This window comes from Pelodiscus sinensis, chromosome 21, assembly GCF_049634645.1.
Source record: "Pelodiscus sinensis isolate JC-2024 chromosome 21, ASM4963464v1, whole genome shotgun sequence".
NCBI lineage: Eukaryota > Metazoa > Chordata > Testudines > Trionychidae > Pelodiscus > Pelodiscus sinensis.
In genome coordinates, this window is record NC_134731.1 from 5,488,982 (window position 1) to 5,502,681 (window position 13,700).

General features: G+C 48.6%; 1 protein-coding gene across 5 annotated transcripts in view; it reads left to right on the forward strand.

The window, feature by feature from the left end:
* Nucleotides 1-13,700, forward strand: part of YPEL2 (yippee like 2) — a 61,643-nt gene that overhangs the window by 41,895 nt on the left and 6,048 nt on the right. For all 5 annotated transcript variants that reach the window (XM_006138657.4, XM_025179220.2, XM_006138658.3 and 2 more), the window contains 2 exons: nt 11,993-12,036; nt 12,849-12,957. In XM_006138657.4, the coding sequence (XP_006138719.2) occupies nt 11,993-12,036; nt 12,849-12,957 (153 nt within the window). The remainder of the gene's footprint in view (nt 1-11,992; nt 12,037-12,848; nt 12,958-13,700) is intronic.

Sequence of the window (13,700 nt, forward strand, 5' to 3'; positions counted from 1 at the left end):
AAAAAACCCTTCTGGTGATGTTTTTGGGACCAGACTCTGGATTCTTGAATGCTTGGGTTAACAATACTGGTTGAACCTTTCTAGTTCAGCACCAGGCCCGGAATAAGGGGTGGGCAAGCCGGCCAGCTGCCCAGGGCACCATCTGATGGGGGGGGGCACCTGATGGCAGCTGTAAGAGGCACCCAGCGTCCCTTACAGCTGCCATCAGGTGCCATGCGCCCAGCTCCCGCAGTGCCTGCCCGCATCTCCTGCGCGCCTTAGGGGGGCGGGCCTGTTCCCCCCGGGGCGGCACCGTGCGCCCATGCCCGTGTGCCAGAATGCCTCGGGCCGGCCCTCTTTAGTTCAGCATGATTTTTAGATAGCCAGATGTCCACTTATCCTTGGTGTGATATCCTTGGTGTGACCATTTTTCCCATGGTCCCATAAAGTTTGTTTATAGCTACAGGTCCTGGCTCTCAGTGTTCTGCACTGTTATTTAGCTCTAATTTACCCCTAAATGTCTCTTAAGAGCCCAGTCGCAGTGGAAGTGTAGGTAATGCTGCTAGACAATATTGACTACTATGACCTGGCGAATTCTCTGGCTTGGCATTGGTCAGGTCCCAAGAGTGCCAGATGAGAGAGATGCTGCATCTCAAAACCTGCAGACAAAGACTGGCTGAGTCCTAGTAGGTCCTTAAGCTGTGATTTATAAAGGGGACTAAAATGGTTAAGATCCTGGCTTTGATGGCCTTTCAGTGTCAACTGAGGAACTAATGCCCTGAGACCTGTTGTGAATCCCACGCGTAAGTCTTCAGGATTCCTACATTATGTGACAGGATGAGAAGAGGCCTGGAGAGCCAGCTGATACAAACCTATTCTTCCATTGAAAGAGAGGCTGTGGATTTGAAGTTCCCATTCATGAAGTGGCTAGAGTATGTGTTACTGCTGCCCTCTCTTGCACCAAATCAGATACGGCGTGGTGACAAATTATGGGGCCATTGATTTGTTTATGATTCACTGAGTTGTGAGTGGTACCATTCTCCATTTCAGCCTACCCAGCCGAGAGACCTGTTTATATACTCTACTTGCTCGAAATGAACCTTTTCTCCAGCCAAAATGACATCCTACGAGACTTTGGCTGACAGGAGAATTTAGCTCCTTCAGGACGGTGGTAGTGCCTCTAATATAGCATGATAATTGTTCAGGGAGGGGGCTAGACCACCTGTACTGTCATTCCCCTTGGTCTCTCCCTGCCTATCCTGTGCTGGGAAGTGCTGAGATGTTTCCTGTTTGGACAAAAGGTGTTAGCAGCAGCATGACTAGCCAACTGAAGCTCTGAAGCGAACCCAGAGCCATTTGGGTGTGGATGGAACAGAGGGGTTTTGCTGGCTAATGGAATAACCACCAAATAATGTCTCAATTTCTCTACTACATCACACCTTTCCTTACAAAGGAGCAGCACGTTGCAAACTGAAGGACGCATCATGTAAGGATCACTTAATTCATACCTGAAATGCAACTCTGAAGTGAAAGCTGTTTTATGTTGCACGGTAGCATCAAAGAGAAACTGAAGAGAATATTGCAGCCACTTGAAACTGACAGAGGTGTATTATTTACAGAGACCAAACCAGAGTAATTTAATTAACCCAGAAATGAGTTTGGCCAACTCACAGTAATTCCACTTCTATGCTGGGGCTCAAATAGCATTAAGGACCAATGCCCAAACTCAGGAACACAGTTAAAATGGGTACGTCATGTGTACGCTGCAGGGTGGAATAGTGTGGTAACCAGTTCTCTGATCTGGTTTGAGAGGGAGGGTGCAGGAATGGGTTGGGGGTTGGTGGGTCTGGGAGAGTGATAGGGTGCCAGAGCGGAGTGGGGGTGCAGGGTCTGGGCAGAAAGGTGGGTGCAGGAGTGGGCAGGGGCTGAGGGCTCTGTGGTGCAGGAGTGAAGTAGGGGTTGGTGTCTGGGCGGGGGAGGGGGGGACTCAGGGCTGGAGCACAAACACTGGCTCCCCAACGCTCAAGGGTAAGCCCCAAGCCTTGGGAGCTGGATCCAGACAATTCAGGGGCCACATCTGAGCCCCAGGTCTTAGGTTCCCCATCCCTGGACTAGCTCATTAAATGTGTACTTCCTCAGGAAAGACTTGGGAGCAAGTGGCACAGACTGGAGAGAAACCATTTCACTGCGCAGCAGAGAATCCCAGAGCCCACGGCACGTTTTGGAGTTACATTTCCCCGTCTTTCTTCCCATTAAAGTTCAAGCTGGTAACTCTGAAACTTCCTCAATCATCACCAGCCTAGTGCAATTGCTGACCAGTGGGATGGACAGATGCTTTTTTGCCCTCAGTCCGTGGGGCCTGAAAGATGCCCTTTCAGCAGAGCTGTTCTGCATGGTGATGTTCCGTGGGTTACCAGCAGACAAGAGAGGAGGATGAGAGAAGGAGAGACAGGAGGGGAAGGAAAGTAAATAAATCCTTCTGACAAGTAGGACTGCATTGCTGATGGAGCATCCTTGTGCTGCACACTCTGGTATAATGACACAAACAAGCCAGAGCTCTGTCCTGCTGCTCTTCAGCTCGTTGGCTCTGTTTGTTTCTGCAGTACAGTAATCCGGTCTGGAACAGGCACAGTCGGGCACCTAACATGGCTGATGCTTCTGCTTTTTAGGGTAGCAGAGATGGGAATACGGCTGTTTAGAAACACGGCCCTGCAGCGTGTGGGCGCGTAGAGCAGGGGGCTTTCCAACATTTCGGGCAACCCAGTTGAAGAAAATTGTTGATGCCTAGCAGAGCTGGGAGTGAGGGGTTTGGGAGCTGGGAAGGGGTGGAGGCAGAGGGTTTGGGTTGCAGGGGTGAGGCCTGTGGGATGGGGATGAGGTTGAGGTGAGGGTGGGGTCAGGGCTCTGGGCCAGGGTAGGGATGAGAAGTTCTGGGCTCAGAACTGATAAAGGAGCTTTGAGTTCATTTGCTTACTCAGCTAAAGACTTTTCTGCGTGGCTTTGAACACGTCACTGAGGGCCAGATTGTTACAGGTGTTTAAATCAGTGAGGGTTTGGCTCGTAAATACCCTTAAACAACTAGTCTTTAGGATGAACTGAAATCATTGGGAAGACTTCTGTTGAATTCACGGTGATTAGGCTTCTCATAACGATCTGCAAACTAGGGTTTTTAATACTTTCCTTGTCATGCTACGTGTCCATACAGCACTCAGAACAGGGGCGCCCTGGTCTTCGTAGTGGCTTCTAGGTGCTTTCTGGTTGGGCAATGTCCATGGTCCAGCACGGATGTTGCAGGATGGGAGGCTCCCAGTGGAGGGCCAGCAGCAGGGAGCCCTGCGGGGCTGGCAGGGCAGCAGGTTGCCCACAACAAGCTGCCAGCACGGCCACTGCGCAGGTCTGGGAGACATGGCACGTGGCTGCCTGGTGGGGCTGGGAACTGCGGCACACGGGCGCTTGCCAGAACTGGGAGCCCCAGCAGTGGTGGTGGGACTGGCAGCAGGGGGAAGCCGTCCGAGAGGCTGGTGGCCTGGGCCAAGACTGAGTGGGGCCAGTGGGCCAGAAATAACCTCCCTTGGTCTGGCAAAATCCTTCATCCAGGACCGGTTATGTCTTGAGGGTCCCAGACCAGGAAGATCGAACCTGTCCCATAGCATTTCATGGCTGTTTGCTGTGCCCTGCTTTCCTCCTTTGGGCTGGGGCACACCTAGGCTAGGCCACACAGCGCCCACACGCCTGGGACGAAGCCCCGGCAGCGAGTGAGCTCCGGTCTCTACCCCCAGCCCAGCAGGCTGCTGCCCTTGTTGCACAGTGCTCAGCGCCCTGCCTGGACTCGCTCCAGCTGAGCAGCGAGCCCGTCCACACCAGCTCGGCTGCCAGAGTCTCTTCCCAAGTGCCCACATGGGGCGGCCGAGCACCTAGCCCAGCCTGAGGCGCTGCCCCCGCCTGCCCAGCCCAGGGCTCTGCCCAGCCTCGCCAGTGGCATTGGCCTGGCTCGCCACAGGAGACCCACCCGCGGAGTGCCACCAGCCTGGCCAGTGAGGGGAGCCCGCATCTCCCCGAGCCTAGCCTGGGAGCACCGCGCTCACCTGGCCACTGCGCTTCGCCCGCCCCGACTTCAGTCCTCGGCTCCTGGCCCAATGCTGGGCAGCCCCAACCCCGTCCCTCCCTGCTGGGCAGCTGGCTCATCCGAGGTCCTTTGGTGGGTGGACAGAAATGCAAGTAGAATAGTCGAGTACTCGACTGACTACCTGATACCCCTAGGTTTATCGGGTAATCGTGTACTCAACTACTCTCCTACACCCCTAGTTGGCAAGCCACTTCACCTCTCTCTGTTGCTGTCTGCAGTGGGGATAATGATACTTCCCCCTGGGGTCGATTGCTTTCAGATCTGTGGAAGACAAGAGTGAGGTGGTGTTAGCTACTTGCACAGGGCAGCCATCAAGACAGAGACACCGCGTAAGACATAGTAAGTGCATAGGGACATAGACCTAGTAAGAAGCAGTCCCTAGCCCAAAGAGCTTTCAGTCTCAGTAAATCACTGATAAAGGCCAGGGGAAAGGAACTACTGAAGGACACACAGATTGTGCCTTGCCCCGTATCACCCACAATGTCTGTGCCATTGAGTCCAATGTCTTCTCATGAGCATTTCTCCATCCCTCCACTTATCGCTGGCAGGACATGGAGCGCGCTTACAGCTATGAGGAGTCTGTCGCTCACAAAAGTACAATGGTGGTGGGCATGCTATAAGAATCTCAGTAGAACAGCGTGAGTCAGTGACGCTCATTAGTTCAAAAGGAAAGGGCCTGGCTCAGATGGCTTAACGTGGTACAACACCCCCTCATCTGCAAGGATTTGCAGGCGACCCAGTTGGCTCCACTTAAGCACAAATCACACCCCTGTCCCCTTGAGGGACATGACAGTGAAAACTGACTCTCTGCAGAGTCAGCAGTAGGAGCACAGAGTGTCTTCATCCAAATGTCCTAAGTAAATTTTAAAAAGTAAAAGGAGTGCACGTAGGGCAGGGGAAGAGAGATAACAAAGCTCGCTCTGAACAGAATAATTGAACGTGTTTTTTTTTCCAGCTATGAGTATCAGGGACCCTTTAAATCCAGGGTCTCCCGATGTTCCTTCCCCTCCCTATTCATTCAATTAGTCTGTCTTGACAGCAAAACCACAGGGCACAATAAAACTCTCCTCCATATCAGTGGCTGCGATCAGCTGGCTCCTCCCTTCACTGTCCCTCCCGCCACACTCAGACCATGTAGACTTCCTTAGAGTGCTTTACAGACATTGGTCCTTCTGCTCCTGGGCTCGTTCTCGCAGAGAGAGTTAATTGTAGCCATCATAGCTGGCTGTGTCATGCTGCAGATTCCTCACTCCTCTTGGACATCAGTGGGCCTAGTTGCCTTTTCATCTTTGTTTCATTGAGTTGTGTAGAGGCTGCCTGCTTGGCATAGGTTTGTGTTCTTTTCTGATCTGATCTGGTCTGGTCTGGTCTGCAGGCATCATGGGGCTGTGTCCAGTAACTGCTGCTTGGTTTGCTAGCCTATTCCAGATGGCGGTGATTACATTTTCTGCTATTTAACTCCATAAAGACTTTGAGAAATGAATCCAGTCGTCTGTTCAATGCCAGGGACTTCTGCTGAGTAAGTGTAAAGAAAATCCCTGCTACTAGAAAAGGTAGAAGGGGTGTGTAGGGGTTGGAACCCATTCAGACTTCATACCTTTCTGCTGCTGTGTTGACTGTGAATGAAAGGTTCTCTCTGTACACCCCATATCGACTGACAGTAGAGGATAGGGTAGGTACAAGCAGGCGACTGAGATGGTGAGCAAATGGAGCTTTGGACAAGATGGTAGGAAAAGGAAATCAACATCCTTTCTCTTCTTTTAAGCTATACCTGTTCCATGCACTACTGCTCCACTCAAGAAAATCTTGGAAGAGCACCACCAGTTTTCCAGAGGATTGAAGAGAAGTTAAATTAGAATGGTAGAAAATTGGCCATTTTGAATCCAGATTAGAATTTAGCAAATGGACCGAACCAAACCAAACCCACAGATTGAAATACTCCCAAGGGTGTGACTGTTGAAAATCCTGCTTCAGCTTTTGACTCCATTTCTAGTGGAAGGAAGGTAAGGAATTGAGCACTCCTGAGTGAGAGAAGGGGCCATACGATAGGGTATGTTGGTATGATAGGAACTTTGCTTTTGATAGTGCCTGAATGCTTTTCTTACTGGCTTAGGATTGTCCATTGGATATGCAAATCCGCTGTTTAGGGCATTTCCTGGATACCCATTTTAGATGTCTGCACGCTGAATGGAACTCCCAGATGCAGAAGGGAATTTGAATTTTCATAGTCAAGATCATGGCTCGCAAGCCGCATGCGGCTCTTCTCCCCCAAAAGTGCAGCTCACAAAGCCACTCGTGCGCCCCTCCCAGGCCCCCGCTTCTGGATTCCCCCCAACCTCTGCTCCCCTGTGCTCACCAGGGCAGCAATTCAAAATGGAGCCCAAGATGGCGGCCATCGACAGGCACGTGATATGGCGAAAAAGCCTACGCTTGTTTCTTAAAGGGATAGCCTCCTTTCCTTTTATTTTTTTAAATTTTTTTTTCCTTGCTCAGCAATTCTGGTGCAGCTCTTCGCATTTTTCTGCCGCTGTTTCGGCTCTCTTTGTTAAATGGATTGGCCACCTCTCTTGAAGATGAAGATTATGTATATTTTTTTCATTTTTCCCTCCTAACCAAAAAGTCTAGACATTTGGTGGAGGGAGTGGGGACAGGAAGGATGGTGAAAGAATTCTGTTGTAAGTGTGGCGGGATGCATCTCTAGCCAAACTTCCTGAATTAGCAACAAGGGGGTGGAAATTGCTTGGCCTTTCACTGGGAAACAAAAAATCCTTTCCATTTCTTCGAATTGGATTGGAAAGTATGTGCCAGGGACTGTTATTTTAGTGAAGCAAGAAGTCTGGATTTTTATGTGTGTATGTATAAAATGTTTTTAATTTTAATTTACATCACAAAATCTGCTTTGAAAAAATCCATGACATGGAAACCAGCCACATTACTGGCTGTCACTACTTGATGCAAAGCAAATGTGTTTGCAGAACAGATGAGGGGAAGACTGTGCCAGGAACTTCTGCTTAGGTGAGACTGTGATCATTTTCCTGTGGCTTCGTCATGATCAGTGCATCTAGAAATGGAACAGGACTGGGTTTTATTTGATTGTAAAGGGAATGTGTTGAGGATACAAGTCCAAAATGTGACACACCGGTGGTTCCCTATCCACCTCTTTCCCCTTCTTTGCATTAGCAGAACCCCCCCGGGGTGAAAGTGTTGCTTGAAACACAGCCTCAGCAGCGCCAAATGCTGAGTGCTCGGACATCCTCAGAAGGGGACAGTGTTGTGTAGTGGCCACAGACTGATGGGAAAGAGAGTGACATCCTTAGGCAGCAGCTACACCGTAAGGGCTTGTCTTCACTGCTGTGCCACATTGACACAGCTGCGACTGATGCAGCTGCATCAAATTAACGTGCTATATTGATGGAGACCATGCTCCTGTTGATGTAATGAATCCTCCTCAACAAGAGACAGAAGCTGTGTTGGGGGAGAGCATCTCCCTCTGACATAGTGTGGTGTAGACGCTCCCCTAAACTTGGTGTAAGTTACATCACTTAGGATGGGTTTTTTTAATCCTCTCGCCCAAGTGACATCAACTTAAGCAGCTGTGTAGACAAGGCCTGGGTATTGGTATGTGTGAATGAGCAGTGTAAGCAGCACACGCAGCTGGAGTTGCAGGCTTGTGGCTGAAAGTGAAGTAGGAACAGCATGGTTGAATGGTGGTTGATCATCCTTTGGTGATCTCTTCAAAACTGATGGAGACCCTTTGCAGACGTGCAATATGCTGCCCATCCAGAGCATTACTGTGTATGCTTCCGGCCAGGGGTTGAGCACTTCATCTGGAGCTGCCTGTAAAGTAGGGATGCCATTGAGAGAAAATAGTGGTTCTCCAGAACAAAAGCCCAGAGACCTTAGGAATGCCATCTAGTCCAGGCCCTCAGAGCCCTCACCTGTCCTTTAGCAACTGGCTGGAGTAATGTTCAGGGAGCCCCTGATGTTAAGCTAAAGGGCTTGGTTTTGTTCTTTAATAGAGACTGGCTGATGGCAGTTTCCATTGTCGCTGGCTATTTCTGTTCCAGTCAAATCCTGCTTCCATAGCTGTTGTTCTTGGCAAACTCGATCACTTTGGTGTTTATGGAACGTGGTTTACTTGGAAGGTGAGTGAGTTGTAACTGCTCTCATTCTGCTTTGAGGAAGTGGCAAGAGTCTTTGTCTCGGAGGATCAGGCCTGCATGATCCATGTCACCCACCCATCCTCCATCCACCCACCCATCCATCCATCCAGACTCCTAGAACTTCTATGCATCTTTTCCAGCCTGCAAAAGTACTGCTTTTTGCACATGTCCTTGTAGAGCAGAACAGAGCCAGACCCAGTTGATTCCTTCCAGAGAAGAGAGAGAGCCTTAGCCTGAAGGCCATTAGTTTAATCCCCTGCTTATTTACCCTACAGTGGCAGAGTGTCTGAATCATCTTGGCAGGCGCGTCCTCCATCGCTGGCAGGGCCATCGCCACCATATGAGTTGCTCCAGTGAATCTTGTCCTGGATGTGGTATTGTCAGCTTTACCCACACGCTATCCTTCAGTCAGCAGCTGGGAGGCTCTCGCTGCACGCTTGCAAGCACAGATCTGTCCAGGGGCCCATGGGGCTAGGACTTAAAAGTAGCTGAGTGTTAGGGCGCTACACTGAGCTGCAGCCATAGGTGGCTGAACGTGTTCTCTTGTCAAGGGAGGGGGGGTTAAAGCCAGATTTTAATGAGGTTTGATTTCCTATATTGTTCAGTAATTTTTTTCTTCGTGTATTTCAAGTGACGCGGGATCTCTCTGGATATGCCGGCTGAAGAACTGTCTCTCACCGGCACTTTACATGTATGCAGAGAAGAAATACCATTTGGATTAATCTGACATTTCTAGTTACTCTGTATTTTCAAACCTTACACCATGGCTGTGTCTACATTGGCCCCTATTCCGTAATAGGGATGCAAATGTAGCACTTGGGAATAGGCAAATCCGCGGGGGATTTAAATATCCCCCGCGGCATTTGCATTTTCATGGCTGCCGCTTTTTTCCGGCATGTAGATAAGCCGGAGAAAAGCGCCAGTCTGGACGCGATCCTCCGGAAAATAAGCTCTTTTCCGGAGGATCTCTTATTCCTACTTTCAGGAATAAGAGATCCTCCGGAAAAGAGCTTATTTTCCGGAGGATCGCGTCCAGACTGGCGCTTTTCTCCGGCTTATCTACATGCCGGAAAAAAGCGGCAGCCATGAAAATGCAAATGCCGCGGGGGATATTTAAATCCCCCGCGGATTTGCCTATTCCCAAGTGCTACATGTGCATCCCTATTACGGAATAGGGGCCAATGTAGACGTAGCCCATGTGCTACTTCTCTATGAGAAGGTGGAGCTTTTCCTAAACTGAGTTTAATGACCCTCGTGGCTGAGGGTCATGTTTAGGGATTGAATTTGGCAACACTGGATCTGAATGCATCTGCTTTGTTAGTGCCTGTGGGTAGGTCTACTCTACAGTATGGGTGAAGGTTGGCTTAAGGTACACAATTCCAGCGATGTAAATATCATCACTAGACTCTGTACCTTAAGCTGAGCTACGGTGCCGTCCTTACTGAAACACTCCCGTCGACTTCCTTTACTCCTCACGATAGCAAAGAGTATCGGCATCGACAGCAGTACCTTCAGTGTTTGATTTAAGGTGTCTCCACTAGACTTGCTAAATCAAATGCCAGAAGATCAATCACTACAGCGTCGATCTTCCCACTAACGTAGACGTGCCCTAAGCTGACGGACTGGGACTGTTAGCGTGGATACATCACTTTGTAAACCTTTACATGTGGCTTATTCACTAGAGGAAGACAGAGAGCCATAGAGTGGTATTGTAGATTAAGTGGCACGGAGAGAACAGCATGAAACAAGGTACTTGAAGCTGGATCGTGGCCTTGCTCTCTGGGTGATGGTAGGCACTTTCGGCCTTTGCCATGCCCTGTCGTGCATCCTGCTGAGTGAATTCTTGGGAGCAGCTTCACAGAACAGGACTTGGCGTATGGAAGTCTCTCCATGGAGACTTCCCAAGTGATCCCTTGTGTGTCAGTTGGAGCCAGCCCCTCAGCTGTTCACAACTCCCCCCCCCCCGCCCTTCCCTCCATGAACAAAACATATTGCTGAGGGGAGGGGGGGTAACACATTCATTTAAACCTTGAAAGCTGCCCTCCAGATAAAATAGCCTTTACTCATTCTGATGCAGTAGCTATCTCTCCCCACTCCCCAGAGCCTGCTTTTTCTCGTTGACCTCTACGGGGCCTGGTTATAAGTGCCTCACCTTTATTACTGGGTGCACATGCCCTCTACAGATCGAGCAATGTTACATTGTCACTACTTCGTGCATGCCGCCTCCTTCACCTTAATAACTGTGAGGGGGAGGAACTGTGCTCAGGGAAGTTCAAAAACCTTTAATTCCGTAGGTGCTTCATGAAAGCACGTTAAAAATGCAGGTCGTACTGTCCCATGATTAGCTGTTCCTGTCAGCGAGGTGTTGTCACAGGGTCATATTCCAGGCCAGACACAAATGGAGCCGGTGGGTGTTTGGAATCCATGTTATTAGAGGCCCAGTCCAAGGTGGCTGGTGCCGCCTAGACTTTCATTGCAAAATACCGTTTTGTCGTCTTGAATGTTACACAGCCAGGCATTGGTAATGCCACAATTGTTACTAATGCTTCCAAATGGGACCGTTTTGCTCTGCTCTTGTCCTTCCCTTCCCGTGTTTATCTCTACTCAGCTGTCTCTTGTCATGTGGTTAAGCCCTAATCCTGGAAAGACTCCGGGCAGGTTTACACTTTAAAAGCAGCAGTAGCACACCTGCACCTCTCTTTAGTGAAGATGTTACTGTGCCAACAGGAGCGCATTTCTCATCCGTGACATTAATCCACCTCTGTAAGAGACAGTAGCTAAGTCAACGGGACGTCTGCCGTGCTTAGGACTGTAGATTTTTCATACACCAGAGCAGTGTCATTTTACTGATGTAAGTTTGTTGGGAAGACCTGGCCTTACAAAGGTGCATAACTTTATGCATTGTAAGTAATCCCATAGGCATCAGTGGGACTGCTCAGAGTACATTCAAGGGGTCTGCATAGAGGTCTGCAAGATTGGGGTCTTAAATTGTCAGCTCATTGCGCCAACAATTGCCTTTTTCAATGTGTATGTTTACAGCACTTCACACAATGAGGGGTCCCCGATGGGGATACAAATAAATAATAGTAATATATGTATTCGGGCACCTCCTTCATGGCTGGAAGCACTTCAGATTGTGTTTGAAATACTGAAGCGATGCGGTCGGCTAGCTTAGAAGCACATTGTAGGTTTTGTTTTTAGAAACAAAACTTTGAAATAGTCATTTGGAGCCAGGTTTGTCCGAGAGAGGAAACCCCGGAGCAATGGCATTGAAGTGCTGCACGAGAACCAAGAAGGGAAATTGACCAACTTTTTATTTGTTACTGAAGTGTGGAAAGCAAGCACGCATAGTGCTTCATTTGTGAGAAGTCCATTGGAGTTTTGCAGTGCTGTGAGGGCTGATAATCTCACACGATAACGAAGTGGGTAAGATTCCAAGCAGGCTGCTGGGCTGCCTTTTAAAATGTACATGCATTAGAATTTGAGACAGGCTGGTTCACTTTCCATTTCCATCTCCAAGACAGACCTCCTGTAATGAGCTCTTTTCCACTGATGTTTCACTCTGCACCTTCTCCATCTTGCATACAGTAATGTGCAGTTCTCAGAAGTCCACTAACAGTTGCTCCGACTACCCTTTGAAGCCAATACCATTGGTATGGAGGTATTGTTCATGGAGAGGATGGCTTCATATCCACCAACTGATTTCTGTTTTCTTGCCTTGCAGTCCTTTCAAGGAAGCCAAGGGCGAGCATACCTCTTCAATTCAGTGTGAGTGTCTCTTCATAAATGTCATTGCTCCATCTTTTGGGATACAAATATATATCCCCTGCAGTTAAAATAAGGAGTGGCCTTTTTTGAGACAGAAAGGCTCTGACTTGTGAGCTTATATCATCGCTTTAGAGTGACTAAAAGGAAACAGCATTAATGCAGACTGGACTTTTGGTTTCAGAAAAGGGGCAGAAATAAGCAGGGGTCTTATCATGGGATTGAGAACCCCTAATGGAAGTTGTTTCGAGCCATTCACTTCTCAAGAGGTATAGTGAGGACCAGTCATCGAAAAAACTTTGTAAATACAAAGAAATATATAAATGCTAAATACTAGTGGCTTTGTTTAGAGCTGGCAAATAATTTTGATCAGAAAGCATTTCCCTTTAGAAAAAATATGTTTTTCTGGAAATCAGTATTTGCCTTGAGAATATGGGGATTATACAAAAATGTCCAGTTTTCCATTTGTGAAAAATGAAAATGAAAAATTTCATTTCAAATTCAAAATGAAACTTTCACTCTGAAATGTGGAATTATTTCATTTCAGTAGAAAATATTGAACTTCTCTAGCTCAGTGATTTTAGGAACTTTTCACGGAGTGAAATTTTTCAGTATTTCATCTCTTTATTCTGAGATGGAATGGAACGTAATGTTGAAAGGAAAGTTCTATGTTCAGAATAACTATTATTTGTTGTTAGAGTTTCCAGGTTATATTGTCCAGTACCGCAACAAAATTGCGGTAAAGGCCTTGCAGTGTGCTGAAAGGAAGCAATACATTGATAAGAACTGTATCTTTTTCTTCCCTTCCCTCCCAGAGTTAATGTGGGTTGCGGCCCTGCAGAGGAAAGGGTGTTACTAACAGGATTACACGCAGTTGCGGACATTTATTGTGAAAACTGCAAAACCACACTGGGCTGGAAATATGTGAGTATAATTTATTGTTCCAGTGGATGGATTTGTGTGTCTCCCTTTCTGCAGGGTGTGTGTGTGTGTGTCCCTTTCTGCAGGGGGTGTGTGTGTGTGTGTGTGTGTGTGTGTGTGTGTGTGTGTGTGTGTGTGTCCCTTTCTGCAGGGTGTGTGTGTGTGTGTGTGTGTCCCTTTCTGCAGGGTGTGTGTGTGTGTGTGTGTGTGTCCCTTTCTGCAGGGTGTGTGTGTGTGTGTGTGTCCCTTTCTGCAGGGTGTGTGTGTGTGTGTGTGTGTGTCCCTTTCTGCAGGGTGTGTGTGTGTGTGTGTGTGTCCCTTTCTGCAGGGTGTGTGTGTGTGTGTGTGTGTGTGTGTGTCCCTTTCTGCAGGGTGTGTGTGTGTGTGTGTGTGTGTGTCTCCCTTTCTGCAGGGTGTGTGTGTGTGTGTGTGTGTGTGTCTCCCTTTCTGCAGGGGGTGTGGGTGTGTGTGTGTCTCCCTTTCTGCAGGGGGTGTGGGTGTGTGTGTGTCTCCCTTTCTGAAGGTGTGTGTGTGTGTGTGTGTGTGTGTGTGTGTGTGTGTGTGTGTGTGTGTGTGTGTGTGTAAAATGAGCCAGAGTACTGAAGTGGGAGTCAAAAACCTGTGTTCTGTTCCTTATTCTTCAGCTGATCTACTGGGTCCCCTCTCTATGCCTTTGTTTTTCCTGGCACCTTTTGTCTGAATATTCATCTGAAGAAGTCAGTTGTGCCCACGAAAGCTCATGATAC